General features: G+C 52.9%; 1 protein-coding gene across 2 annotated transcripts in view; it reads right to left on the reverse strand.

Annotated features, from left to right (window-relative positions):
• Positions 1 to 27,862, reverse strand: part of IGSF21 (immunoglobin superfamily member 21) — a 281,725-nt gene that overhangs the window by 137,116 nt on the left and 116,747 nt on the right. For both annotated transcript variants that reach the window (XM_070777976.1, XM_070777967.1), the window contains exon 2: positions 17,544 to 17,656. In XM_070777976.1, coding sequence (XP_070634077.1) covers positions 17,544 to 17,656 — 113 coding nt within the window. The remainder of the gene's footprint in view (positions 1 to 17,543; positions 17,657 to 27,862) is intronic.

The following is a 27,862-nucleotide window of genomic DNA, read 5'->3' on the forward strand; positions in this document are numbered from 1 at the left end:
CTCAATGGACATGAGTTTGAGTAAACTCTGGGAGTTGGTCACGGACAGGGAATCCCGCTGTGCTGCAGTCCATGGGGTCACAAAGAGTTGGACGAATGACTGAGCGACTGAACTGAACGGAACTGAAGTGAGCCTGATAAATGGTGATGGCATTTACTGAGATGGCAAACAATGGGAATGGGTCTGGGGGAGAAATACCGAATTTTGTATTGGCCGTATCAAGTCTGAGATGCTTATCAGACATTTTCCAGGAGAGGCCCAGAGATCTGTAAAACTGAATGATGCTGCTCTTTTGCTTAAAATCCTTTGAATGCACCCGATGGACAGAAGCCAAGCTCCACTGCCTGGAGCCTCAACTCTGGCTCATTCCGCTTGGGTTCCTTGTTGCTCTCAGCCTCCTCGTTCTCCTGTGCCTCTGTTCTTCACCAGCGCCCAGTGGGATTTCCATGGGCCACCCTCGGGGCCTTTGTACGTGCCCTGGCCTCTGCTGGTCATGCCCTCTGTCCCCTCCTTATTCCGAAACAGCCCCAGACTAGGGCGGGGCTCCGCTCGGTGGCTCTCCTAGCAGAGCACAAGCCTGGGCCGGCATCTCGGTGTTGCAACCACAGCTCTGCACAGGTTGTTCCTTAAGTGGAAATAAACAGCTTTCCAACACCCTCAATTATTTTGGAAGCACCTGCTCACATATAATTAATGTGCCAATTAAAGTGATTATTATCACCATGAAAGCAGGTCCCCCAAGATCCCACTTGACAACACTTGTTTTGACTCATCTGAGTTACTCCACTGCCTTGCAAAATAACAACAATAATAATAATCAACATATTCATTTCTTGAAGGATGGTCTCCATTTCAGATTTTCCACACTAATCCAGGCCAGCTGTCTCCCTCATCAGCAGGATTTGCGGAGACTGGCTGCCCAGACCCAGCTCTGGACAGTAGCATCACACATCTTGCCATGTTCATCTGAGGGACGTGGGCAGGCGCCCTGGGTGTGTGTGTGTGTGTGCGGGGAGGGGCGTGCAGGGAAGGGTGTGGAAGGATAGGGTCCTGTCCTTTCCACCTGTCTGCTCTGCCTGTGTGTTTGTCTCGGGGTAAGTGAACCATGCTGCCTGTGTCGTCTCTGCAGGCGGAAGCTGTGTTTCCCCCCGGGGTCCTCCTTCAGTGCTGACAGCCCCCGCGTGGATCTGTACCGCCGCCTCTGCAGACAGGTGGCTGCGGCTGTGTGATGATAAGGGCATCCTGAGGTGGCCAGCCTCACCCTGGCCCCTGGCCCTCTCTGGCTAGCCCTGTGCCAGACCTAAGGTGCTTCCCCAAGAGGCATCCAGATGGCCCCAGTCCGCTCTGTGGATGCTGAGAAGATCCTGCTGCAAGGAAGTCAAGCCAGAGGACGGACTCTGCTCCATCTTACTCTCTGCGGGGCTTGGGGTCAATTGCTTTACTTCTCTGAGCCTCAGTGTTTCCATCCCTAAAATGGACAATAGTATCAGCATCAGATGGCTTCTGTGGGGACCCAGTGGGGTGATTCTGTTAATGTCCCTGACATAGCCTAAACCATAGTGACGGCGTTGATGAGGAGGAGGAAGAGAGAGGAGCCCCATGCCAGCAGGGTTCAGCCCCCAGGTTGCCTGTCACTCCAGGTGGAAATCCTTCCCACCCCCAGGAGGGTATTTATGACCTCCAGTTCAGTTCAGTTCAGTCACTCAGTTGTGTCCGACTCTTTGCAGCCCCATGGACTGCAGCACACCAGGCCTCCCTGTCCATCCACCAACTCCCGGAGTTTACTCAAACTCATGTCCATCGAGTCGGTGATGCCATCCAACCATCTCGTCCTCTATCATCCCCTTCTACTCTTGCCTTCAGTGGAAGCTAAAGAAAGAACAGGCTTTGGAGCCAGAGAGCCGGTTTGAAGCTTGACCCAACTCCTCCTTAGGAGCACAACTCAGAGCAAGTTGCTTACCCGCCTCTAAGCTCAGTCTCCAGGCTCAGACATGGGAATTAGAGGGTCCAGCCTGCAGGGACCCGTCCATCCGCCTCCAGTCGTCACCCTCCTCCCGAGACTCCCTGAGGTCTCTGAATGCCCAAAGCCTCTTCTTTCACAGGAAAACTCAGGAGATGTGCCTGAGAGGCTGGGAGGGGCTAGACACCCCAACGGCAATGCAGAGGCCTCGATGATAAGTCCCAGGCAGGGTGGCGTGGACACAGCTGTGCTTGACCAGACCTCCGGCTGTGGACTGCTCTTCTGGCTCTGCTCTCCACCCTTACAAACTTCTTCACACACACACCCGTGCCCTCTCAGCCCCCAGGCATCTGACACCTCCTCTCCTTTGAATGGTCACTCAAGGGTGCGGCACCCACATGAAGCAGATTCCCAGAACATCCACAGCCACCCTCCTCCTGGGGGATCTAGGACTTTCTCGATTCCTGGTGTCCCACACTTGGTGGGTGGTCTAGCCAAGTGGGCCGGAGGCCCACCCCCGCCTTGCCATGACGTCATCACTGGGCAGCTGACCTTGATGCAGCGCAGAATTCCGGAGCTGAAATGGACAGGGTCATCCTGCTCTGGACTCCCTTGGGCCGAGAAGACATAAATCCTTTCTATGGCATTTAATTTTTTTCATACATTTATTTATCTTTGACTGCTCTGGGTCTTCACTGCTGCATGTGGACTTTCTCGAGCTGTGGTGGGCAAGGGCTACGCTCTAGCTGTGGAGCACAGGGCTCCCCTTGCTCTGGCGCAAGGGCCCTAGGTGTGCCAGCTTCAGTAGCTGGTGCAGGGGATTCGCTGCCCCGTGGCATGGGGGGTCTTCCTGGAGCAGGGATTGAACCCGTGTCCTCTGCATTGGCAGGTGGATGCTTAACCACCGGACCATCGAGGAAGTTCTTCATTGCACTTTCGACAGGTAGCCACTGCAACTCTCGCTTAGACACTCTCAGGGGTAGGGAACTCACAGTCTCCAAGGCATCCCATCCATTGTTGAGAAGCTCCACGTGCAAGAAAATTACTCACCTCATCAACTAAGAGTTTAGCTCCATGTCCCTCAGAGTCACACTGGCGGTCACTCACCGATTCATTCATTCTCTGAGTTATGTGCTCAGACACAAACAGGACACCCGGTCTTTACCAACAACGCAGTTACATTCTGGAAGGGAGACATTCAACGTTCAATCCCCCTGCTGTGAGCTCTTAGCTAGCAGGCACTTGTCCTTTAGGGGAGTAGTTACCACAATTTCACAGAAATTTAACAGTCTTCTAGGCCATACCTGTTACCCTGCTTAACTACAAACTCCGTAAAGACAAGACCCCATGGTTCGATTCCTGGATCAGGAAGTTCCCCTGGAGAAGGGATAGGCTACCCACTCCAATGTTTCTTGGGCTTCCTTGGTGGCTCAGACAGTAAAGAATCTACCTGAAATGCAGGAGACCTGGGTTTAATCCCTGGGTTGGGAAGATCCCCCAGAGAAGGGGATGGCAACCCACTCCAGTATTCGTGCCTGGAGAATCCCATGGACAGAGGAGCCTGGTGAATTACAGTCCATGGGGTCCCAAGGAGTCAGACGTGGCTGAGCGACTGACACTTTCAGCAACATCACTGCCCTTACTCAGTGCTCTAGTCTGAATGCTTGGCACATAGTAGGTGTTCAAGAAACACCTGCTGCATAAATGAGTGTGATCGTCCAGTGTGTTAAGTTCTAAGGTAGAGTTCTGAATATTTTAAGATGCCTGGGTCATGGCAATTGCATGAGGAAGAAGATGGAAGGGAACAGAGGATGGGGAAAGGTCTCAGGGGGTAGCCCTGCAGCTGACCTTGAGGGCAGGTCACGGTTTGCTGGTCTTGGAGGGCAGAGGATGCAGCATTGGCATCAGCGTGGAGGTGGGAAAGAGCGCTGGCATGCTCCAAGAGCCGCAGACAGGCCACGTGACTCCAGGGGCGGGCCCACGTGGGGACATGGTAGGCCGCAAGGCTGCAGGACAGCAGCCAAGGGGGCTGCTGAGTGAAGGACCTCGCGTGCTGTGCCAGTGATCTTGTGCTTGGTTCTTAAGGCGACAGGGAATTCTCGCGAAGTGCGGGGCAGCTGCAGTGCATTTTAGAAGAGGGCCAGGCTGTGCCTGTCTGCGTCCGGGTGGCTGTGCGATGGCCCTGGGGACACCTCTGAGGCCCCTGGGGAGAAGACACCGCCACTCTTCACATAAAGCCGATGCGCCCGACACAGAGGAGGTGGGCAGAGGAGGGGAGGAGGGACTTAGGCGGGAGGAGGATGTGGAGCTGGGTTTCTGGGAGCCGGCTCTCATTTCAGTCCTGTTCCTTTGTCATTGGCGCACTGGAGCGGAAGTTCACCTTTAATCCTCCTCTGACAAGTTAAGTCAGCCCCCTTGTCACTTAAACCCAGCAGAGCTCAGCCAGGCAGAGTCGGCTGGAAATCACGCTCTGGGCTTAATATAGCTCTGGCATCCACTGGCTCAGAGGCCTGACAGCGTCTCTGGCCGGGATCTCCGCCCGGATGCAAAATTGCCTAAACCTCACTCCAGGCAGAACCTGGCCAGGAAGGGCCAGCCCCCTCCCCCGGGCTGGGTCTGCTGGGGGTGAAGAAACCAAGGAAAGGGTGTTGGCTGCAAAGCAGGAGAGAGCGCACCCTATAGAGACATCTCACTTCGCTCTCATTTTACTGATGACTCTCCCGAGGCTCAGAGAGGGGCAGTCGCTTGCTCAAGGTCACACAGCAGGACAGTTTGCCCCCAGCCACTGGTCTTTTCTTGTCTGTGCATTTGGTGAGGACAAACTCCCCATCAACACACCCACCTTGGATCTGCAGTCTGTCCTGTCTTCTTTGCACGGACATGCAGCGGGGGAGCCTGTTACTGGTGGGGTCCACACGTGTGCCAGCAGGAAGTCTTGTTTATTCGATCATCCACTCCAACTGTTGGCAGCCATCCCCGCCCCTCGCCCCAACAGTTCGGGAGCCAAGAGCTCTTATCAGCCTTAGGTAAGCATCTCCAAGAAGAGAAATGGTCTCATTGCCAATATCAGAAACCTGATCTTAATCCCCCAAAGAGGATAGATTTCTCTGGTCAGAACCCTTTCCCTCGCGCCAGAGACAGCATGAAGAGCTGCCAAAGCAAGCATTTCTTTCCTTCCTCTTATCTCCTTCTTCCATCCGAGGGTGTCTGTGCACCCGTCTGGGTTGACTGGCCTGTGGCATCTGCACTGAGCCCAAATCACCCGCCTCTTCCCACCTAAGGCTGACTGCAGTATCCCTGCCTGCTTGGGTCCCCAGAAAGCTTAAGGACCACAGGCTTTCTGTCGCAGCCTTGCTGCCTCTTGGTCTCCTGGACCCATCCTGAGTGCTACCCTGGTGACACACGGGTGGAGGCAATGACACTCCCCACATGCCACCCTCACAAGCCCTGGACAGTCGCTGCTGCCATTTAGACGGACCTTTGTTCTCAAAGTAATGTCTCTGCTATTTAATATACCATCTAGGTTGGTCATAGCTTTTCTTCCAAGGAGCAAGTGTCTTTTAATTTCACAGCTGCAGTCACCATCTGCAGTGATTTTGGAGCCTAAGAAAATAAACTGCCACTGTTTCCACTGTTTCCCCATCTATTTACCATGAAGTGATGGGACTGGATGCCACGATCTTAGTTTTCTGAATGTTGAGTTTTAACCCAACCTTTTCACTCTCCACTTTTACCTTCATCAAGAGGGTCTTTAGTTCTTCTTTGCTTTCTGCCATAAGGGTGGTATTGTCTGCATATCTGAGGTTACTGATATTTCTCATGCCAATCTTGATTCCAGCTTGTGCTTCATCCAGCCTGGCATTTACATAATGTACTCTGCAAAGAAGTTAAATAAGCAGCGTGATAATATACAGCCTTGACATACTCCTTTCCTAATTTGAAACCAGTCTGTTGTTACACGTCCAGTTCTAACTGTTGCTTCTTGACGTGCATACAGGTTTCTCAGGAGGCAGGTCAGGTGGTCTGGTATTTCCATCTTTTTCAGAATTTTCCACAGTTTGTTGTGATCCACACAGTCAAAGGCTTTGGCATAGTCAATAAAGCAGAAGTAGATGTTTTTCTGAAAGTCCCTTGCTTTTCTTTTTGATCCAATGGATGTTGGCAATTTGATCTCTGGTTCCTCTGCCTTTTCTAAATCCAGCTGGGACACCTGGAAGTTCACAGGTCACACTGCTGAAGCCTGGCTTGGGGAATTTTGAGCATTACTTTGCTAGCATGTGAGATGAGTGCAACTGTGAGGTAGTTTGAGCATTGTTTGGTGTGGCTTTTCTTTGGGATTGGAGTGAAAACTGACCTTTTCCAGTGGCCACTGCTGAGTTTTCCAAATTTGCTGGCATATTGAGTGCAGCAGTTTCACAGCAGCATCTTTTAGGATTTGAAATAGCTCAACTGGAATTCCATCATCTCCCCTAGCTTTGCCCACTGGGGCAGAGGCTCTGGGTGCAGCAGATCTGGCATAAGCCCTCTTGGAGGAGGTCACCAGCAACCCCGCCATAGAGCTGCCAGAACTTACACAGGACTGGGGACACAGACTCTTGGAGGGCACACACAGAACTTTGTGTGCACCAGGACCCAGGTGAAAGGAGCAGCAACCCCACAAGAGACTGACTCAGACTTGCCCGGAAGTGCCCAGGAGTCTCCGGCAGAGGCGTGGGTGGCGGTGGCTGCTGCAGGGTCGGGGGCCCTGAGTGCAGCGGTGCCTTTGTGGGGCCTTCTCAAGGAGGCGCCTTTATCTTCACTGTCCCCACCATAGTTTGGCCTCAGATCAAATGACAGGGAGGGAACACAGCCCCGCCCATCAACAGAAAATTGGATTAAAGATTTACTGAGCACGGCCCCGCCCATCAGAACAAGACCCAGTTTCCCTCACAGTCAGTCTCTCCCATCAGGAAGCTTCTTATCCTTCTCGATCAGAGGGCAGACGGACTGAAAACCACAATCACGGAAAACCAATTTGATCACATGGACCACAGCCTCGTCTAACTCAATGAAACTATGAGCCATGCCGTGTAGGGCCACCCAAGACGGACGGGTCATGGTGGAGAGTTCTGACAAAATGTGGTCCCCTGGAGAAGGGAATGGCAAACCACTTCAGTATTCTTGCCTTGAGAACCCCGTGAACAGTATGAAAAGGCAAAAAGATAGGACATTGAAAGATGAACTCCCCAGGTGGGTAGGTGCCAAATATGCTATGGAGATCAGTGGAGAAATAATTCCAAAAAGATGAAGAGATGGAGCCAAAGCAAAAACAACACCCAGTTGTGGATGGGACTGCTGATAGAAGCAAGGTCCGATGCTGTAAAGAGCAGTATTGCATAGGAATTGCAATGGAATGTTAGGTCCATGAATCAAGGCAAATTGGAAGGGGTCAAACAGGAGATGGCAAGAGTGAACATCGACGTTTTAGGAATCAGTGAACTAACATGGCCTGGAATGGTGAATTTAACTCAGATGACCATTATATCTACTACTGTGGGCAGGAATCCCTTAGGAGAAATGGAGTAGCCATCATGGTCAACAAAAGAGTCCGAAATGCAGTACTTGGGAGACACTTAGGGGAAATGAATCACAGATCTTTACAATTTAATGATGCCTGGACTTGGAAGTTCTCCCTGGAGGGAAGGGGGTCCACCGTCTCCTTCTTTGCATCTCCAGCCCCATGTATGATGCTCAGTGCTGAGCAGGGTCTTGGGAATGGCTGACATCCACAGGCCACTGAGTTCATGCCATGGATAGAGCTGGGATCTTTCCTTCAAATACCAAGTGCATTGCTGTATCCCTCTAGACTCCCCTATGCAACCACCTTCACAGCCTTGAAAAGAGATGCCATCAGTTCTGGATAGCAAGACTGGGGGATTTTGGAACAGGTAACGCATTTGCTAGCTGATGAACGACATGCAAATGGAGATGGACCAAATAGAAGCGATGGTGTCTTTACGTTATCAGCAAAGGTTTGCCCAGAAGTCCAAAGTCAAATCCTTTTAATAGTCTAAACCTCAAGGCTTTGCCACAGCTGGTCTTAGTGCCCCCCTGAGCCCACTCCAGTCAGGCATCTGCCCGCCCCCCCCCCCCTCCACCCAAGGAGGCTGCTCTGGTCCAGGCCCCCAGAGGGCTCCATGTTGCAAATTGATGGACATTCCTTGATTCCTCTAAGTCTTCTCCCTGCAGCTTTGGGCGCAGATGACTATCCTCTCTTAGACCACTTTCTTCCTTGGGGGTCCAGGTCACCTTACTCCATCATCTTTCTTTATATCTTGCTGGCTGCTGCTTCTCAATCTCTCACTGGTTTACTTCTCTGTCTCTAAATTCTGAGTGCACAGGGTCTGCTCTGGGTGCTGTTCGGTTGCCCCCTCCCCCAGGTCATCTCATCCAAGCCCATGGCTTTAGGTCCATCCATACTCTGTTGACCTCCAAGGGTAAATCTCTTCTAATCTCTCTGCAGGAACCCAGATTTAGCTTCCTTTGCTCCTCGGACTGCTCTCTCTTCACATCTTAGCGGCACCTGGAGCTTAACATGGCTGACAAAAAAGCCCTTCCAGCCTTCTCCTCTGTGTGCCCCTCGTCTCAGTAAGCAGCACCATCCCACATCTGGTGGTGAAACTGAAAGCCAGGCGCCATCCTGAGTCTTGCCTTCCCCTCCCCCTCCACATGTCAGCCAGCCCTTTGGACTCAACCTACAAGTCGCAGTAGAGCTTCTTTGCCCTCCCATCATCTCCACTACAGCGGGCCTGATCCTCTCCCAAGCCTCTGCTACCTGAACTGTTATAATAACCCTGCTTCCAGTCTTACGTCCCATGGTCCATTCAACCAGACATGATCTTTCAGTAAAGGTAACCAGATCCTGCTACTTTCCCGCTTAAAACGCCTCCAAAGCTTCCTGCTGCCCTTAGAACCACTCCAGACCCCATGGCTTGAAGCTCGAGGCCTGCATGAGTGGTCCTGCCCCTGTTCCTCACCTCGTCTCTTAACTCTCCTTCGCTCACTTCATTCCGGCCATGCAGTGGGCTCTCCTTCTGCTCTTTGAACACACAAAGCTCAGCCCAACACAGGCCTTTGCATTTGCTCTTTCCTCTGCCCAGAGTGCTCCATGTACCCCTCTTGCCATGGTGGGGTCCTTATTGCCTTTGAGGTCTCAGTTTAAATGGGAGTCTTTTCCTGACCATCCCATCCCTTTTTATCACATCCGTCTATTTCAATGACGTGCTCCGCCCTTATCATCTAAGGCTTTCCAGGTGGAGCTGGTGGTGAAGAACCCGCCTGCCTGCGGGAGACGTAAGAGACTTGAGTTCGATCCCTGGGTCAGGAAGATCCCCTGGAGGACACCATGGCAACCAATCCAGTATTCTTGCCTGGAGAATTCCATGGACAGAAGAGCCTGGCGGGCTACAGTCCATAGAGTTGCAAAGAGTTGGAGATGACTGAAGTGACTTAGCAGGCCCTTGACATTATCTGGTATTTTCTTGCTTATCTTTTTAGCTGCTTCCTGGTCCCCCAGGCCCCCAGGTAAACTCCATGAATTTAGGATCTTGTTGTCTTGTTTCTTGATGTGCTCCCAGTGCCTCAAACTATCTATCTTAGTCACCATGTGCTGAACTAATGTTGAATGAATGAATGGAGCAACTCCTCTACCAGTTTCCCAAAGTCCAGGACTCGGTCCTCAGGTCTCAATCCGGAAGATTATGATGCAGTAACTGTAGGATGAGGCTCAGCTGTCGGTATGCTTTCACTAGCCCCTCTGAAAATTCTAAAGGGCAGAATGGACAGCTCCTGCTCCTTTGCAACCGAACTTCCCTTCAAGACCAAGGATCGGGGCTGCAAGAGTAGCAATTCACTCCGTGACCTCTAGAGGGAGCTTAAAGTTGCTCCCATCACTCCACCCCCCGGAGTAGGTGTCTGATAGGGCTTCAGGACGAATACAGTCTATGGTTGAGGGTGGAATTAAAAGACTGCAATCGAACTAGACTTGGAAAGATGCCTGCTTCCTCTCCGTGTGTCATTACGCTTATTCTACGATCAGTTGTCCTTTGGTGGGCCTTCTCTCTGGTACTTTCTCTTTCTTCTCATGTGACTGGTGTGACAAAATTAGGTATGGTACCTTCCTCATCAGGAAAAGCCTGCCCCTTTGGCAGGTCAGGGGGAAGGATGGAGACCTGGGCACGGCAGCTCAGCCAGCTTCACCCTGGCTCGGTGAAGACGGCTTCTTGTCTTCCTTAATCCCTCCCTCCCCCAGACCTTGGATCTGTAAGACCTGAGAGGAGGGTAACAAGGAGCAGCCAGATTGAGTGGCTGCCAGGCTGGGCTCCAAGCCAGAGGGGCCAAGGAGTGAGGCAGCCCAGTCCTCTGGGACTTGGGCCCTGGTCTCCACTCATCACCAGAAGTATACCTGCCTTCCTGCCCTTATGATATCATTGGACTGTAATGACCCTTTATAATCATCATTTTCCATTTTGTATCAGACAACAAAACATCGTCAAGGACTGAGGCTGACAGAGCCAATGCCAGTAAAGCCATTCTGAAATAACTTCTTGTTTCAGGGAGAGCTAAGTGAAAGTGAAAGTCGCTCAGTCGTGTCTGACTCTTTTCGACCCCAGGGACTATAGAGTCCGTGGACTCTATGGAATACTGGAGTGGGTAGCCTTTCCCTTCGCCAGGGTATCTTCCCAACCCAGGGATCGAACCCAGGTCTCCTGCATTGCAGGTGGATTCTTTACCAGCTGAGCCACAAGGGAAGCTCAGAGAGAGCTAAGATCCATTGGAATGGTTTAGCCATATGATAACATTTCCAAGAATTAAGTCCAGTGAGTACACCATTCAGTGTAACCATATAGTGACAAAGAGGGTATCAGCTTTAAGCATCACCTCTGCCCATCTTTGTTGGCAAGGCGGGTGGTAGGATGGAACTCAGGAACCTCATCATGGCAGTCCTCCCACAACACCTTCTTTCTCTGGATCCCTTGCTACCAAGAGACACGAGAGGACAAATGGTTACCATTTATTGAACCGCTCCCGTGAGCTTTTGTTGGGTGGAATATAAGGACTGAAGTGGGACTGGGCTTGTTTAGTTGCAGACATTATCTCATTTATACCTACAATGTAGGTGGTTTCATGCCCAATTTCAGATGAGGTTTCTAAAGCAGAAAGGTTAGGTCACTGCCCAAAGTCATGTGCCCAGCCTCTGGACTTAATCCTTTCTCTAGTGGCTCAGAGCAGCCATAAGCCCTCACTGCAGAGGCAGCCAGTGGAGCCCCAGAGCAGGACCTCACCCCGGCCAAGCAGCATCGTGGAGGAGGCACCTCCGGCCACTAAACAAACGCCGAGGCGCACAGTCCCCACCAGGTGGAGGAGGCGCGATAAGGGGCTTCTGAGAGCGGCAGCCTTATCACTCTCAGTAGATCGCCCCTCTATCTAGCTCCATGGCGCTCTGACTGCGGCCTCGTAACCTGGGCCCAGCGCAGCTCTGGGGAACAAATTGTGAAGGAAAGAGACGAAACAAAGGAAAGATGATAAAATACAACTGCTGTGAAAGGTTAAATTCCCAGGATTCTCTGTGGTTGTTCAATGGATTTCTATGATAGTAACAGACCTTTGGCTCTGCCTGCCGGGCAGGTGCCCGCCAAGTAAATGAGTTTAGCTGGCATTCCCGAATAAGAAATGTTCCTTTCCCCCCAACCCCACACTCCATAAAGGCCCCTGAGTACACAAAGACTCACACTCAGTCCCTGAGCAGACAGATACGATCGGCTAGACACAGAAGCCCACCTGATATGGAATGGGCTACCTGGCATGGTCTGTCAAAATGTGTATTTCCATGTCTAATGTCTATTCATGTAACAAATATTTACTGAGATGACTCTCCACTAGGCAGGTGGATGTAGTGGGGAAAAGATGTGGCCTTTGTGGTCGGGATGCTCACGACCCAGTGGACAGACAGGTGTTTGGACCTAATGAGACACAAGTTGGAGTGCAGACACCCACAACCCCCAAGGAGGAATCACAGAGGAGGAAGTGTCTAGAACTTCCTGCAGAAGTCGGGAAGGGGCAGCATGAGCCAAGACATAGTCTTTGTGGATGGCCTCAGTGTCTTCATCTGAAAAACAGGCTTAACAATTCCACCAGCCTCAGTGTCAATGTGAAAATGAAATGTTAAGGAAGTGTTACTCGCTCAGTCATGTTTGACTCTTTGCGACCCCACAGACTATAGCCCGCCAGGCTCCTCTGTCCATGGAATTCTCCGGGCAAGGATACTGAAATGAGTAGCCATTCCCTTTTCCAGGGAATCTTCCTGACCCAGGAATCAAACCTGGGTTTCCTGCATTGCAGGCAGATTCTTTACCATCTGAGCCATGAGGGAAGTCCCAGATGAAATGTAGCCATGTCTGTAAAGCTCTCAATCCAATGCCTGGCACAGAGTAAGTGTTCAGTAATGCTAGTCACTCAGATTAGTGTCAGCAAAATCACTGAATGAGTCTCCAAGTTCAGGTAGAAATGGATAGAAATGACTAAGAAGAGGATGACATTTATCATTTGTTTTCTGGAGTGAAGTGAAAGTCACACAGTCATGTCTGACTCTTTGCAACCCCATGGACTATACAGTCCATGGGATTCTCCAGGCCAGAACACTGGAGAGGGGAGCCTTTCCGTTCTCCAGGGGATCTTCCCAACCCAGGGATCAAACCGAGGTCTCCTGCATTGTGGGCAGATTATTTACCAGCTGAGCCACAAGGGAAGCCCAAGAATACTGGAGTGGGTACCCTACCCCTTCTCTAGGGGGTCTTCTGCATTGCAGTTAGATTCTTTACCAACTGAACTATTAGGGACGCTCTGTGTTCTAGAACCAAAGTGAAAGCGAAAGTGAAGTCGCTCAGTCGTGTCCAACTCTTCGAGACCCCGTAGACGGCAGCCCACCAGGCTCCCCCCCCCCTGGGATTCTCCAGGCAAGAATACTGTGCTGCTGCTAAGTCGCTTCAGTCGTGTCAGACTCTGTGCGACTCCAGAGACGGCAGCCCACCAGGCTCCCCCGCCCCTGGGATTCTCCAGCAAGAGCACTGAGGTGGGTTGCCATGTCCTTCTCCAATGCATGAAAGTGAAAAGCGAAGTCGCTCAGTCGGGTCCAACTTGTAGCAACCCCATGGACTAGACTGCAGCCTACTCGGCTCCTCCATCCATGGGATTTTCCAGGCAAGAGTACTGTAGTAGGTTGCCATTTCCTTCTCCAGGGGATCTTCCTGACCCAGGGATTGAACCCAGGTCTCCCGCATTGTGGGCAGACGCTTTAACCTCTGGGCCACCAGGGAAGCCTTGCTCTAGAGTCAGGTCCAATCTTAATGCTAAAGTCGGTTGCTTGTAAGGTGACTGCCTCCTGTTGGCCAAGCGTGGGATTGCACCCTCGCCCTATTGGCCACTGTATACTTTGCAGGTAAAAGTAATCTGCCCAAGCTCTGGAGAAGACTGTGAAGCTCAAATCTGGGAGGCAGACCCACACAACAGTGGAGAAAACGTGGGGAGGTGACCATGACACCAGCTCCTCGGGGGCCTGAACACTTTCCTGATGTCTTCTCTGTTTTCAAAGACGTCTTTTAAGAATGATAATCTTTCTTCTGTCCCCTTGTTCCCTGCAATCCAGTGATGGTAAGTTACATAACAAATACAATTCACTTTTTTTGAAATTCACTGTAGGGTGAGTTTGCCTAGAAAACTGGCTCAAAGGGCAGCCACTTTCCGTCTCTTATCAGGAAAGTAGAGGATATTCCAAGGAGGGGCCGTGACATTTTTCTCAATTATCCACAGCAGGCTGTCCAACAGAACTTTATGTGGTGACGGAAATGCTCTACACCTGCTCTGCCCAATGCGGTGGCCACTAATCACATGTGGCAAGTCTGACTGAGGCAATGAACTTCTAATTTAACCTGATTTAGTTGAACTGAAATGTAAATAGCGACATGTGACAAGCGGCTGCCACAGTGGACAGCACAGATCCAGGGGCTCTGATCTTGTGCACTTTCTTGAGTCTCTTCTAGAGCTGCGTCGTCTTTGTCTATAATTTGGCTCGACCTCGGGGCAAAGTGTCCAAGGTGCAGACCCTTGCCACCTCCTCCTACATCCCTGCTCACCCTCCAGCCCTAAGGGCTCCATAAGCCAAGACTTTCCCCAAATGCTGAGCCAGAGGTCTTGCTGACCCCGAGGGAAGGATCCCTTTTGCTTCACACCACTCCATCAGCTGCCCCAATTTGCCCAAAGAAGCCAATGCCTTCGTTGCACTTCTGAAAGCTTAGGACGACCCCGTTGCTAAGCTCATGCCTTTAGGACCAGAGGGGAGGCTTCTGGACGGGACACACGTTTTGGGTCATTTTGCACCCACTGGGCCGAGCGTGCAGAGGCAGCCTCATCACAATGACCTGCTTTTCCCGGCTAAAGGGCTTGGAGACACAGCACTGGCCAGGCCTGTGTAATCTATTCATCTCCTTCCAAGGCGGGCTCTGTGAGCTCATTCATGGAGGACGGGCAGAGGAAGCTGGGGAGGGGAGCAAACACACGTACAGAAAGCAAACAAAAAAACAAGGCTGGGCAGCCCCTGCTTCGGGCGGGAGCGGGGGCGGGGAAGACAGGGGTAGGGGGAATGAAGCTCTGGGGCTTGCCTGGGGCGATCCGGGACGGAGAGGGGCTTCCACTGAGGCTTCTCCCAGTCCCTCCAGCAGCCCCGCCTTGGTTTCGGCTCCTGGAGCCCCCATCGTGGTCGGCTCTCATCTCTGGCCATTCGGCCGGCTCCTTGGGAAAGGAGGTGACAGGTGAGGGGAGGCCAGAGTGGCAGCAGGAAGGAGAGGACTGATCGCGTGGAGCTGCTCCCCCGTCTGCTCCTGTCCCGTCCTCTGCCCCATGCCCACCACCACAGACAGACGTGCAGGGCTCCCCGGGTCCCAGGGACAGTACCCCATCGGGGACCCCACTTCCGCACTCTAGCCACAGAGTCAGAAGGGCCCGGGCACTTGGCTTCAGTGCGCGATTTGCATGTGATTTGCATACATCTGCAACCACTCCACCCCCACCCCACCCCAATTCCAGACGCTTTTAAGTCAAAGGATGTGAAACGAAATAAAATAAATTAGTCAGTGCAGCCTCCCGTAGCCTGACAGGCAGGGCCCTACACCCATAAGAGACATAACTGATTTTTAAAGCAGTCGATGGGATCACAAGCCGAGATGGAGGTGGGGGTGGTGTGGTGAAGGGAGTTGGGGGTGCTCAGCATTGGGGTAGAGAGCGGGAAGGAGGAAGGGGGGTCTCCATCTGCAGTGGGACCTGGGCATCCCGGCTTTCAGAGCACGCAGAGGTGAGCCACGAGGGAGGCTGCTTGTGGTTCCCCACACCCGGGCCTGGCACTGCCGTTGGCCGCACCCTGGCAGCCACCTCTGCAGGGAGACTTTCACCACTGATGCAGGGACATTCGATTTCAAACAAGAGCGAAGATAGCTGCTCCAAGGGATGGGGGAGCGATGAGATGCCTGCTGGTATTTTCCTGTTTCCAAGACGCCTCCCGTCTTCACCCCTATTGTTCCCATTGGGTCTCCGCGTTTCTCTCTGCCAGCTGGGCAGGCCTCTCACTGCCCTTCACTCCACGGAGGGTCGGGGCAGAGACGCAGTGCCATCGTCGGCAGCGAGCGGAGTTAATTTATCGAAGCCCTCTGCCAGGTGCTAATGAGACGCTCACAGCGTGAGTCAGCCAAGCGGTTCCCGGATCACGTAAATACGCCTCTTAGTGATGAGGTTCGCAGCGCTACTTAACATATGCCTTGACTTGCTCTAGGCCCGAGTGATCTCTCCAGGAAGGAAACCTCACCTGAAGCTGGTGCCCTCGGGGAATCAAATGTCAGATTCACATCTGTGGGTTCTGGGAGGCTGTGAGCTTGGGTGGAGAGTCCTTGGAGTGATTCTAAATGGGAGAGGGCTACAACGCTAAGATGGAGAACAATGATGTTGGTTAAAAGGAACCCAGGTCACAGCGCCCAGCATAACCACAGTGATTAGAAAACGATGACTCAAAGGCAGACAAAGCAAGAAGGCACAGTAAGGAGAGGATGGTTCAAAGCAAGGCTGGACCGACAGCAAAGAGGCTGAAGCGCCCAGTTCTGAGTGATGGCTCGGATGGTGAGGACTCCCCAGCGGGATCCTCTGCCGCTGGGTTGCCTTGCACCGCACCGCGGGTGTGGCTGTAGCTTGAAGGAGCTCAGGAACCGTTTCCAGATGCCTGATCACCAAGCAGTGCCCACCCAACCCCCACCTCCCACCCCCTCTCCACTCCACACCCCCTATCTCCAGAGCAATTCCACTTGACTGTATCACCCACTGGCTTCACTTTGAAGAAAGGGCAATACAACTTAGCAGAGGTTGGGGAAGGGTCGGGTTTTGATCCGCGGCTGGCTATGGCCAGTGGACCAAGGCAGCCTCCAGCCCACTTTTGTGTGACCCATGAGCCCAGGGTGGTGTTTTACCTTTTTCAATGGTTGGAAAAATAAAAAAGGGGAAGACGGTGTGACATGTGAAAAGTACACGAAATTCAAGTGTCTGTAAGTAAAATTTTACGGGAACGCTGGCATGCCGTTCCATCGACATGCTGTCTGTGGCTGCTTCTGCACTGGAGCAAGAACTGGGTAGTTGCAACAGAAACCATAGGGCCCCAGAGAGGAAAATGTTTACTATCTGGGCTTCAGAGGAGTGTTTGCCAACCCCTGTTGTAGCTCATAGAGGCGGAGCTCTCCACCCAACCCAAGATGGCAGTACCCTGTTCTATGTACAGCTGGGTGCCACATGGCAAGAAAGTCAACGCCACCTCGAGCTTCTCCGGCACCCAGCCAGCCTCGACTTACTCGTGGCAAAGTGAGACCAGGCTGGGATGCCCAGTCTAGACACACAGATATGTGTCTCGGCGGTTATAAAGGCCAACACTTGCTCCTAAGACCCCAACCTGGTTCTCCTGTTGCCAACATCAGGGCCCTGGGCAGATGGGCATCTGCTCATCTTTATCAACATCCCTTCTCAGATCTCCTTAGACCTCAGGATGCCAGACACCACTATATGTGTAATCAGATTAGAAGGCAGACTACATCTGTAATTTGATTTTTAAGAAGGCAGGAAGCTGTCCTGTTCTCTCTCCCCTGCCAAAAGCATTACCCAAACCCTCATGCCCCAAACTTCACCCTTCAGCGTTCTTTCATTACACTGCAGTCAGTGCGTTCCGTGCTCGTAACTAATGCTCGGCTCGCAGGGGGTCTCCTGAGCATAAGAGCATGTCAGGAACATCAAAGATGCCAGGACAAGATAAACTCAGGTCAGAAGGGAAGCCTGGGCAGAGGGATCTTTGCAGAAGGATTCAGCAAAGGACGGGGGTCAAGCAGAGGGCGCAGGACAGCTCAGGGCTGGTGAGGGCTGAGGGCATCGCCGATCCCACGAGGGTCTCCAGAGAGGCTCCGGGTACTCCACCCCGCGTTCTGGTCAGAGGCACGGGGCGGGGCGGACCGCGGAGGGGACTTACCCGGTACCACACGATCTCACGCATGCGGCCATCGGTCTTGAAGTTACACTTCAAAGTCACAGCATCACCAGCCACCACGGGCGGGAGAGGCTCAATGTTGACAGTCAAGTAGCCTGTGGAGCAAAGGGGAGAGGGTGGTGAGGGTGTGGGCTGACCCGGAGGGCTGGCGCATGGGTGGGGTGAGGGGACCTCCCTGGCTGCAGGTGGCGCTGTCTGCACTGGCGTCCACGTGAGAGGGGACGTGAGTGGCGCTCGCCCACCTCACTTCCTCCTCACTGGTGCCTCCCTTTCCGAGAACCTCCCTGGCCCTCAGGGATCCCGTCAACCCTGCAGACACTCCTTGGGATGAACTGTCCGTGAAAGCAGGCCCTGCTGACTACGCTTCAGTGTATTTCTGTAAGATGTCCCAGACCTTCCATCCAACACTACTCCTCCCCCTTCTTTTAGAAAGCTGTAACGTGCGTCAGCTCTGTAGGAAATGAACAGGCTGAAATACATTTCCAAGGGCTTCCATGGAGGCTCCAATGGTAAAGAATCTGCCTGCAATTCAGGAGACCCAGGTTCGACTTCTGGGTTGGGAAGATCCCCTGGAGAAGGGAATGGCTACCCACTCCAATATTCTTGCCTGGAGAATCCCATGGACAGAGGAGCCTGGCGGGCTGCAGTCCAAGGGGTTGCAGTGGGTCAGACAAGACTGAGCGGCTAACACTAGTGTTTCCAAACCTATTTGCATAGGTGTCCTTTAGCCAACCCTTAAACTCCATCAGCATTCCACGCACCCAGACCCTGGAATGCCGATTTGGTATTCTAGGTACTTCTGCATTTCCAGCCTCAGAAAATTTCTCCTGGTGAGAGAGGAACAGAGACCCGGGAAGCTGCTGTTTTGCTTCCTGAACCCCCAACCCCCATCACACACACCTTGCAACCCTGGGCCGGGGTGGGGGTGGTGGGACTGTGACGGGCTGACGACCTGGGAAGGAGTCTCGATCGTCCGCAAGCACAGATGGTGTTTCTCACACACCAGCTGTCCCCGGAATCCCTGCCCAGCTCCCAGGAGCCAGAGCTCTTCTCCTGATAGACACAGCCAGGCCACACTGATGCCTCCTCACCAAAGTCCAGCCTGCTGAGTCCTCTGACCCACCCCTCTGCCTCCCAGAGCCCCATCCTGAGGGCAAATAACCCGCTCCAGCTTGGCGGAGGATCACATTCTTGGGCTGATCATCCAGGCTCATGGGATTGGCTTCCTGCGGGTTGATATCCAACCATTGATCTAATGGATCAATCCAGTCCGATTGTCTTAATGAGAAAAGTAGCCAGAATGGGCTCAGGGATTTCAGTTGTGCAGGCAACCTGAGCAGATGGGGCCCAGGGGTCTGACCCCTGCCTGGAAGTTAATGGTTACAACATTCTGCAGAAAAAAAAAAAATCGACCTCGAGGGGATCAATTTGGAAGCTGGAGGCAGACTCGACCGCTATAGTCCAAAACTTCAGTTCCCAATGCCCAGGGAAAGGGAGTGAAGTTGGGGCTCACCCCAGGTGGCCTCTAACTTAAACCAAAGGTCAGGCTCGCAGGGAGCCCCAGAGAACACCTGACCCACGAGAGCAGTGCCGAGCTAACTGGAAGGAGGGACCGTCTTCTGTCCCCTTCTCTCCTCATTTATTCTGCCCCAGATTGTGCTCCCACCTGCTCTGAGCAGGCCCTGGGCTGTATCCAGGAAGCAGAGAGGCTTGAGCATTGCCTTGCTCTCTGGGAATGGACAGTGGAGGGGCAGATTCACAACACGACCCCACTGGACCAGGGTGATGACAGGTGACCATGAGGGCATAGGGGAGGGAAGAGGGGAAACCTGGCCCAGCCTGGATGGTCAGCGATGTCCCCAAGCCCAGTGGGCGCCAGACCATGACAAACAAGGAGGCCGCCTGCCGGAGGAGGAACCCCGAGGGGAGGGAGGACCCTGGGGCGAGCCAAGTGTGATGCAGTAACAGTGGCTCCCATTTCCATGGCACCCGTTCTGTGCCAGCCACTGGACTCCACACATAATACACACTCACTCACTTAATTGTCAAGACAGTCCTAGGAGACAGGAGCTAGGATTAGTCCGACTTCCCACACGGAAACAGAGGCTCAGTAACCTGCCGAGATCACGTAGCTATAAGTGGCAGAGCTGGGATTCAGACCCAGACCTTCCGATTCTACTATGACTGCCATTCTGCCATGCTACACACAGCTAACGAGGGACGCAGTGAGGGCGGGCCAGCAACGTGTCCCATCCAACACAACAACAAGGGTGTGTCGCTGGGGGGAGGGCGCGCGACAGGAGACCAGGGCCTGATCCCTTCTGACCCAGCCTGACCCAAGGCCCACCTTTCCAGTAGGGCTGCCTTAACCCTCACTTTTGGAACTACAATTGAGATAAGCATCATTTGTCCAGATGGCTGAGGAGCTCAAGACAAGAGAATGGTCCCTCCCAATGGAAGGGGACAGAAAGGACAGATTCTCAGATGCATAAATCTCCAGCCAGCCCAAGGTGGGTACGGATGGTGTGTGTGTGTGAGGCTGGCCGGGGGGCGGGGGACGCCCACTTGCAGGGTCACCGTTTCCTGGCGAGCCCCGAGGGAACCACAGGTGTGAGTCCAGCGGGCATTGGAGGAAATGGTGGGAGCTCTGGTTTTTATTGAGAATCTATTCCCTCCAGTCAATCCTAAAGGAGATCAACCTTGAATATTCATGGGAAGGACTGACGCTGAAGCTGAAGCTCCAATACTTTGGCCACCTGATGCAAAGAGCTGACTCATTGGAAAAGACCCTGATGCTGGGAAAGACTGAAGGCGGGAGAAGAAGGCGACTCTTTCCTCTCATTTTTGCTGTACAGCAAAGTGACTCAGTGACACGCACACACACACACACACACACACACAAACACACTTCTTCATCTTCATGTTCTTTTCCATTCTGGCTGTCACAGCATGTTGAATGTAGTTCCCTGGGCTGTACGGTAAATCCTTGCTTACCCATCTCGTCCGTAATAGCTCGCCTCTGCTAATCCCAGATTCCCTCCCCTCCGGGCCCCAGCCCCCCTTGCAGCCACAAGTCTGTTCTCTGCACAGAGTGGGGCTCTTGGGGGCTCCTCTCTTCAGCCTGTCCTCTGCTTCGTGGGGAGGACTCCTCATGGGTCTCCTGGCTCTGATCCCAGGAGAGAATGAGGTGAGATGGGGATGAGATGGTTGGATGGCATCACTGACTCAAGGGACATTAGAGCAAACTCTGGGAAATAGTGAAAGACAGGGAAGCCTGGAGTGCTGCAGTCCATGGGGTTGCCAAGAGTTGGACACGACTTAGCGACTGAACAACATTCACTTCCTGGTACTATGCCAGACACTAGGGATACAGTAATGAGAACAGGCACATCCTGCTGACGGCCCAGCAGAGGAGACAATAGCCAAAGGAACAAATGATGGGAAATGTGCCCAGCATAATGTGATCTAATACGTAATAAGCATAATGAAAAAAACAGAACCAGGGTAAAGCAAAAGCGAGTAATGGGAGAAGGGTTGATCTGGACAGGGTGCAACCCAGGAGGCCTTTTGAAAGAGCCAGAGTAAAGCAAAGTGTAGGCAATGCCAAAGAATGCTCAAACTACCACACAATTGCACTCATCTCACACGATAGTAAAATAATGCTCAAAATTCTCCAAGCCAGGCTTCGGCAATACATGAACTGTGAACTTCCAGATGTTCAAGCTGGTTTTAGAAAAGGAACCAGAGACCAAATTGCCAACATCCGCTGGATCATGGAAAAAGCAAGAGAGTTCCAGAAAAATATCTATTTCTGCTTTATTGACTACATCAAAGCCTTTGACTGTGTGGGTCACCACAAACTGTGGAACATTCTGAAAGAGATAAGAATACCAGACCACCTGACCTGCCTCCTGAGAAATCTGTATGCAGGTCAGGAAGCAACAGTTAGAACTGGACATGGAACAACAGACTGGTTCCAAATAGGAAAAGGGGTACGTCAAGGCTGCATATTGTCACCCTGTTTATTTAACTTATATACAGAGTACATCATGAGAAACGCTGGGCTGGAGTAAGCACAAGCTGGAATCAAGATCGCTGGGAGAAATATCAATAACCTCAGATATGCAGATGATACCACCCTTATGGCAGAAAGTGAAGAGGAACTCAAAAGCCTCTTGATGAAAGTGAAAGTGGAGAGTGAAAAGATTGGCTTAAAACTCAACATTCAGAAAACGAAGATCATAGCATCTGGTCCCATCATTTCATGGGAAATAGATGGGGAAACAGTGGAAACAGTGTCAGACTATTTTTCTGGGCTCCAAAATCACTGCAGATGGTGACTGCAGCCATGAAATTAAAAGACGCTTACTCCTTGGAAGGAAAGTTATGACCAACCTAGATAGCATGTTGAAAAGCAGAGACATTACTTTGCCAACAAAGGTCCATCTAGTCAAGGCTATGGTTTTTCCAGTGGTCATGTATGGATGCGAGAGTTGGACTGTGAAGAAAGCTGAGCGCCAAAGAATTGATGCTTTTAAACTGTGGTGTTGCAGAAGACTCTTGAGAGTTCCTTGGACTGCAAGGAGATCCAACCAGTCCATTCTTAAGGAGATCAGCCCTGGGGTTTCTTTGGAGGAAATGATGCTGAAGCTGAAACTCCAGTACTTTGGCCACCTCCTGCGAAGAGTTGACTCATTGGAAAAGACTCTGATGCTGGGAGGGATTGGGGGCAGGAGGAGAAGGGGATGACAGAGGAGGAGATGGCTGGATGGCATCACTGACTCGATGGACGTGAGTCTGAGTGAACTCTGGGAGTTGGTGATGGACAGGGAGGCCTGGCATGCTGCGATTCATGGGGTCGTAAGGAGTCGGACATGCCTGAGCGCCTGAACTGAACTGAACTGAAAGCAAAGTGTGAGCCATGTGTGATTCTAGGGAGCAAGCACTGCAGATGGAAGACGTCACACGTGCAAAGGCCCTGAGACTGGAGTGTGCTTTTGATTCTCCAAACAGGCAGTGGTGGGAACCTTTGTGCACCACGTGTCCTCTGAAGCCCATCCGTGACTGAGGACCAGGATGAGGGTGGGGCAGGTGAGGTGCCTGCTGCTGCTGCTGCTAAGTCGCTTCAGTCGTGTCCGACTCTGTGCGACCCCATAGACGGCAGCCCACCAGGCTCCCCCGTCCCTGGGATTCTCCAGGCAAGAACAGTAGAGTGGGTTGCCATTTCCTTCTCCAATGCAGGAAAGTGAAAAGTGAAATTGAAGTCGCTCAGTCATGTCTGACTCTTAGCAACCCCATGGACTGCAGCCTACCAGGCTCCTCCATCCATGGGATTTTCCAGGCAAGAGTACTGGAGTGGAGTGCCATTGCCTTCTCCGGTGAGGTGCCTAGCATGCTGGATTTAAGGAGGCGTTTACTCCCCCTGCAGGACCCCGAGTCCCTGCCCTGCCGGAGTCACTGGAGCAAACACTGGCAAACGCTGCCCTCAGGAAGTGACCATGGCTCCCACTCCTGAAGTTTCCTTCCTTGAAGTCACAGAGGGTGGGAGATGGGGGTGAATCGCTCCCAGCTGAGGACCCTCCTCTCATTGGAGCCCCTGGGAGCGGCTGGGGCAGAGGAGGGGTAGGGCCAGGCCACAGAAGAGGCAGGAGGTCTCAGTTCTAAGGATTAAAACCTCCTTCCCTGGGCACATGGCGCTTTCTGGATTTCCCAGAAATGCCCCTCCCACTTTCCCACCGCTCCTGCGGCAGCCTGCCTGGGCCTTCCTTGTAGGATGCCGCGATTCCCGCGTGTGTCACACCGGAGAGGGCGTGTGTCTGTTTGCACATCTGCCTCTCCTTCTGGAAAGTGAGTTTCATTAATATCAGTGGAGTATTGAAATAAGTGTGTGAGTGCTGCTCTTTGAGTTTCCTTCTGGGCAGGCAATCTCGGTCCTCACACCACCCCGTGAATACTACTTCTCTGCCTCAAAGGAAGAACGGCAGGTCAGAGGGATGAAGGGCCGGGCTGCTGCCAGGTAAGCAGCAGAGCTGGGATTTGGACCCAGATCTGTCTGACTGAGGCCAGTCTTCCCTTTGCTACTGCTCAGAGCAGTCGTGAAACTTGAAGGTCACAAGAGGATTCTGGGGCTCGCCTGTGACTGGCCGTTGTGTCGACTGCATCTTCAGCAGAGGCCTGGGTCTCGGGGGGAAGATGGCCGGGGAGAGACAGAGACTGCAGACACAGTGGTCTGGGTGGGGGCGGACCGCAGCGCCGGATGGAGGCCCGTTCCCTCCAGGCTTGAGAGCCTTACCATGAAGCTGGGCTCTCTGGGGCTTTCCTAGCCAAGGCCAGGACAAGCCGCAGGCAATGCGTGGACTGTAACTGTTGGGTCTGGAGGCAGGATCAGTGGCTGGGAAGGGAGGGAAGAGCAGGTGGCAGGGTGACTTTCTAACCTATGAACCAGGCGAGGATTGCATTACCCGTCAACACCTGGGTCACGGGTGAGAATCACCTTCCCAAACAGACACACGCTGGAGAGGGAAGAGCGACGGTTCATGGCCAAGGAGTATTTTTGCAAAAGAAAAACACAGCGAAAGTTCTCCTCTAGGTCCAGCGAGCGTTCCTTCAGCTCCTGTTTCACAGGTTTTCATCACCTTCTGAAGACCCTGCCTTGGTTCTTTTTCTGAAAATACCCTCCCCCAATTCCTTTGCTTCTCCTACCCACAGACTTTCTGCAAGTTTGAAGTCAGTTATCTGGTTCAAGTTACTCACCCCCCGACTCAGTCATCGCCAGGCAGGTTGTGTGGCTGGTAAGGACTCAGTTCCCCGTGTATAATGCTGACGTCCCCCATGGTGAAGCATGTTTTAGGAATTTGCTCATCATGAGCCCTGCCCACAGCGGGGCACCCCTGAGCCTCCGCCAGATCCGTGTTCCCTCCCGGTCCCCACCGTCCAGGAAGGGCGGTCCCTGGATGGAAGTGGGAAGAGTGGGATCTGACACGTGGAAGCTAGTGAGAGAGTGGGAGAAGGTTCAGGGCTGACCCTCTCAGCCAGGTGTCCCATCCGGACTGCGGTCAGAGCCAGGAGACCCACGAGGAGCCCTCCACATGAAGCAGAGGACAGGCTGTAGAGAGGAGCCCCCAAGAGCCCCGCTCTGTGCAGAGAACAGACTTGTGGCTGCGGGGGGCGGGGGCGGGGAGGGGAGGGAATCTGGGATTAGCAGAGGCGAACTGTTACAGACGGGATGGATAAGCAAGAAGGACCTACCGTGCAGCCCAGGGAACTACATTCAGCACGCTGTGACCAGAATGGAAAAGAACATGAAGAAGAGTGTGTGTGTGTGTGTGTGTGTGTGTGTGTGTGTGTGTGTCACTGAGTCACTTTGCTGTACAGCAGAAAATAAACACATAGTTGTAAACCAACTATACTTCAATAATTTTTTTAAACTAAAAAATAAATAAAATCATGCATAGGTGAAAAAAGAGCCCCCTTCCGCCAGGATTGCTGAAGCAAGCCCCCGGACGGGTGGGAAGGGCAGGGATGGGAGAGATGGGCCCACGCAGCCGCCAGGAGGCAGCGGGTCCGGGGGAACAAGCACACGACATGAATTGTGGGCTCAGCTGGGAGGCCCGCCGGCTCTGGGACCTCAGGTGAGCCGCCCCTCTCTCTGGGCCTGTTTTTTCTCATCTGCAAAATGAGGGGTGAACTGCATTTTTGGGGTCTTCCAGCTCTGATCAGCCCATGTCAGATGTTCACTGAGCTCAAATCCTGACACCGTCATCGCATATATGACACGGCTCCATTTCTCTGAGACGTGAACTCGTCCATGAATCAGCCACCAGCTGAAGATGGAGCTCTGTCTTCCTCGGCATTAAACTTGCCACCAATCAGCCCTGATGCATGAGCCCCCCACCCCAGGAGTGGAAACGGATTCATCTTAACTAAGCAGTTCATTATCCCGAACGGGACCATCACTCTCACCCTCTATCTCTGACAGCATTTACGCTGCTCCCGTTAAGACACATTTAGCAAAATCGCAGGCAATGTTTAGGAATCAGGCACCCTCCCAATGAGGTGGTGACAAACGGCTCCTCTATCCAGAAACTCGCCTTGAGACATCCCAGCATTGCGCCCCTCCCTTTTCCCAACTCGGGGTGGGGGATGTGTCCAGAGGGCCGGCTCATGTCTTGCCCCAAGGGTAGAGGGCTTCCGTGGGAGGGGCAGAGGCCCACCGTGGTTTAGTGGAAAGAGGCATGAATTATATCAGGGTGATTTTATCAGTCTGCCCAGGACCGAGGGGATTCCTGGGACATGTGCTTTCAATGCTAAAACTAAAAAGTCCCCAGCAAACCAAAACAAGTTGGTCACCATAGTTACAAGCCTACCATGGCCATGGCGAGGGCTAAATCACTAAAGCTCTCCACCTGCTTCAGTCGTAAGGCGACCCATCCCTCCCCGCTGTAGGCACTAGCGAGCAGAAACGCTGACTCCTCCCAGCCCTCGCTTCCTTGTGAATGCTTGCGAGATGTTGGCGCTATTTAAGATGTAACTTGTGAGATTTGTCCTGGGCTTCCTGCATCCGTGGATGCCCTCCAATCCTCCTCCACCAGCAGCAGCCAGTGTGCTTTCTTTAAAATGTGCTCCCTGGCCTCGGAAAGGGCCTCCAGAGCTTCCCATCGCTCCACAGAAAGGGAGGTGAGCTGGCCCAGGCCTGGGTCTCACGGCCCAGCCAGGCCCTACTGAGTCTGCTCTTCATCATGTGCAGACGCTGACTCCTCTCCAGGCCAGCACAGGCATCCCCTCTGTCCCAAGGCCTCACTCTGCTCATCCTTCAAGGAGTCACAGAGGTCTCACTTCCACAAGAAAGCTCTCCTTGACTCCTCAGGTTATCACAGTCCCCCTGACCACCCCTCCCTTCCGACCACTTAGGACACTTGAAGCTCCTGTGATGATATGTTCTCTGTACGCAGGGCCAACTGTCTCTGTGTCACCTGTATGGCTAGAACAATGCCCAGATTTGCATATGTGTTGAAAGAAGAAACGAATTAATTCTGCCCACCCTCTAGACTGTTCCGTAATGAGAGCAGGTGCTGTTCCCAGGAGGGCCTTCTCAGAAGCACCTCATCCCTGTGGTCCGAGGCAGCCCCAGCCAGAGGGGTCGTGACCCCAGATGCCTTCTGAACCTGCCTCTTTGACCACACCTGCTTGGATTGATGTTGACGTCATCTGAGAGCATCCTCTAGGGCTCCTCAGAGAGGTCAGGCAGGAAGCCCCTCTTGGTGAGTGGCTGCCCCATCGGGGATGGTAGGATATGAGACATAACAAAGGAGTCAACAGACAGCCCAGAGGGTAGAGCAGAGACCACAGGCAGCGGGAGCCACGGGTAGAGGCTGCAGAATCCAGGCCCAGCAGCACTTGCTGGACCCACAGGGCCCTGGAGCAGGAAAGTGGGCACCATCTAGGCAAGGCGACTGCGAGAGCTGGCAGGCTCAGGGCTGGGGCCAGAGCTGCTGCTGCATCTGAACAGTGTCCTGTCTCTCCTGGAACACTGTGCTGAGCTGGGGTCCTGCCTCCCTCTCTTCTCCTGTTGCCTACCGTCAGCAGAGGTAACCAGGTACCTTGCTGCAGATGGGTTGTGTGCATACATGCTAAGCCACTTCAGTCGTGCCTGACTCTTTGCAACCCCATGGAGCCCACCAGGCTCCTCTGTCCATGGGATTCTCCAGGCAAGAATACTGGAGTGGGTTGCCGTGCCCTCCTCCAGGGGATCTTCCCACCCCACGGATCAAATCCGTGTCTTCCACGGCTCCTGCGTTGCTAGAGGGTTCTTTACTGCTGAGCCACTGGGGAAGCTACTGGTCTATTTCCCTGCATCCCAGCTGGTCCTCCGTGCCCACCTTCACCCCGCCCACCCCTCAGATTTCATTTCCCCTTGTCCTCTGCCTCCTTCACTCCACACACAGTGAACCCTGCTGGTCCCTGACTCCTCCGAGCGCATCCCTGCCTCAGGGCCTTCGCACCTGCTGCCCCCACCTCTCAGAACAGTCTCTCCCCAGACACTCACGTGGCTCAAGACCTCAGTGCTTCCTCTGCCCAAATGCCCCTGCTGTGGAGAATCCTTTTCTAATCATCCTGTCTATATAAAATTGTATCCTTGTTATTCTCTAACTCTCTACTCTGTGCTTCTCTTTTTAAAATATTTATGACTACCGGATATATATTTATTTGTTTATTATATGCTTTGAATTCTGGTGTTCTTCCCCAAACTGCCTGCTACTATCTATGTTTCAGATTTTTCAAATAGATGTACACACATTCTG

Source organism: Bos indicus, chromosome 2 (genome assembly GCF_029378745.1).
Source record: "Bos indicus isolate NIAB-ARS_2022 breed Sahiwal x Tharparkar chromosome 2, NIAB-ARS_B.indTharparkar_mat_pri_1.0, whole genome shotgun sequence".
Classification (NCBI taxonomy): Eukaryota; Metazoa; Chordata; class Mammalia; order Artiodactyla; family Bovidae; genus Bos; species Bos indicus.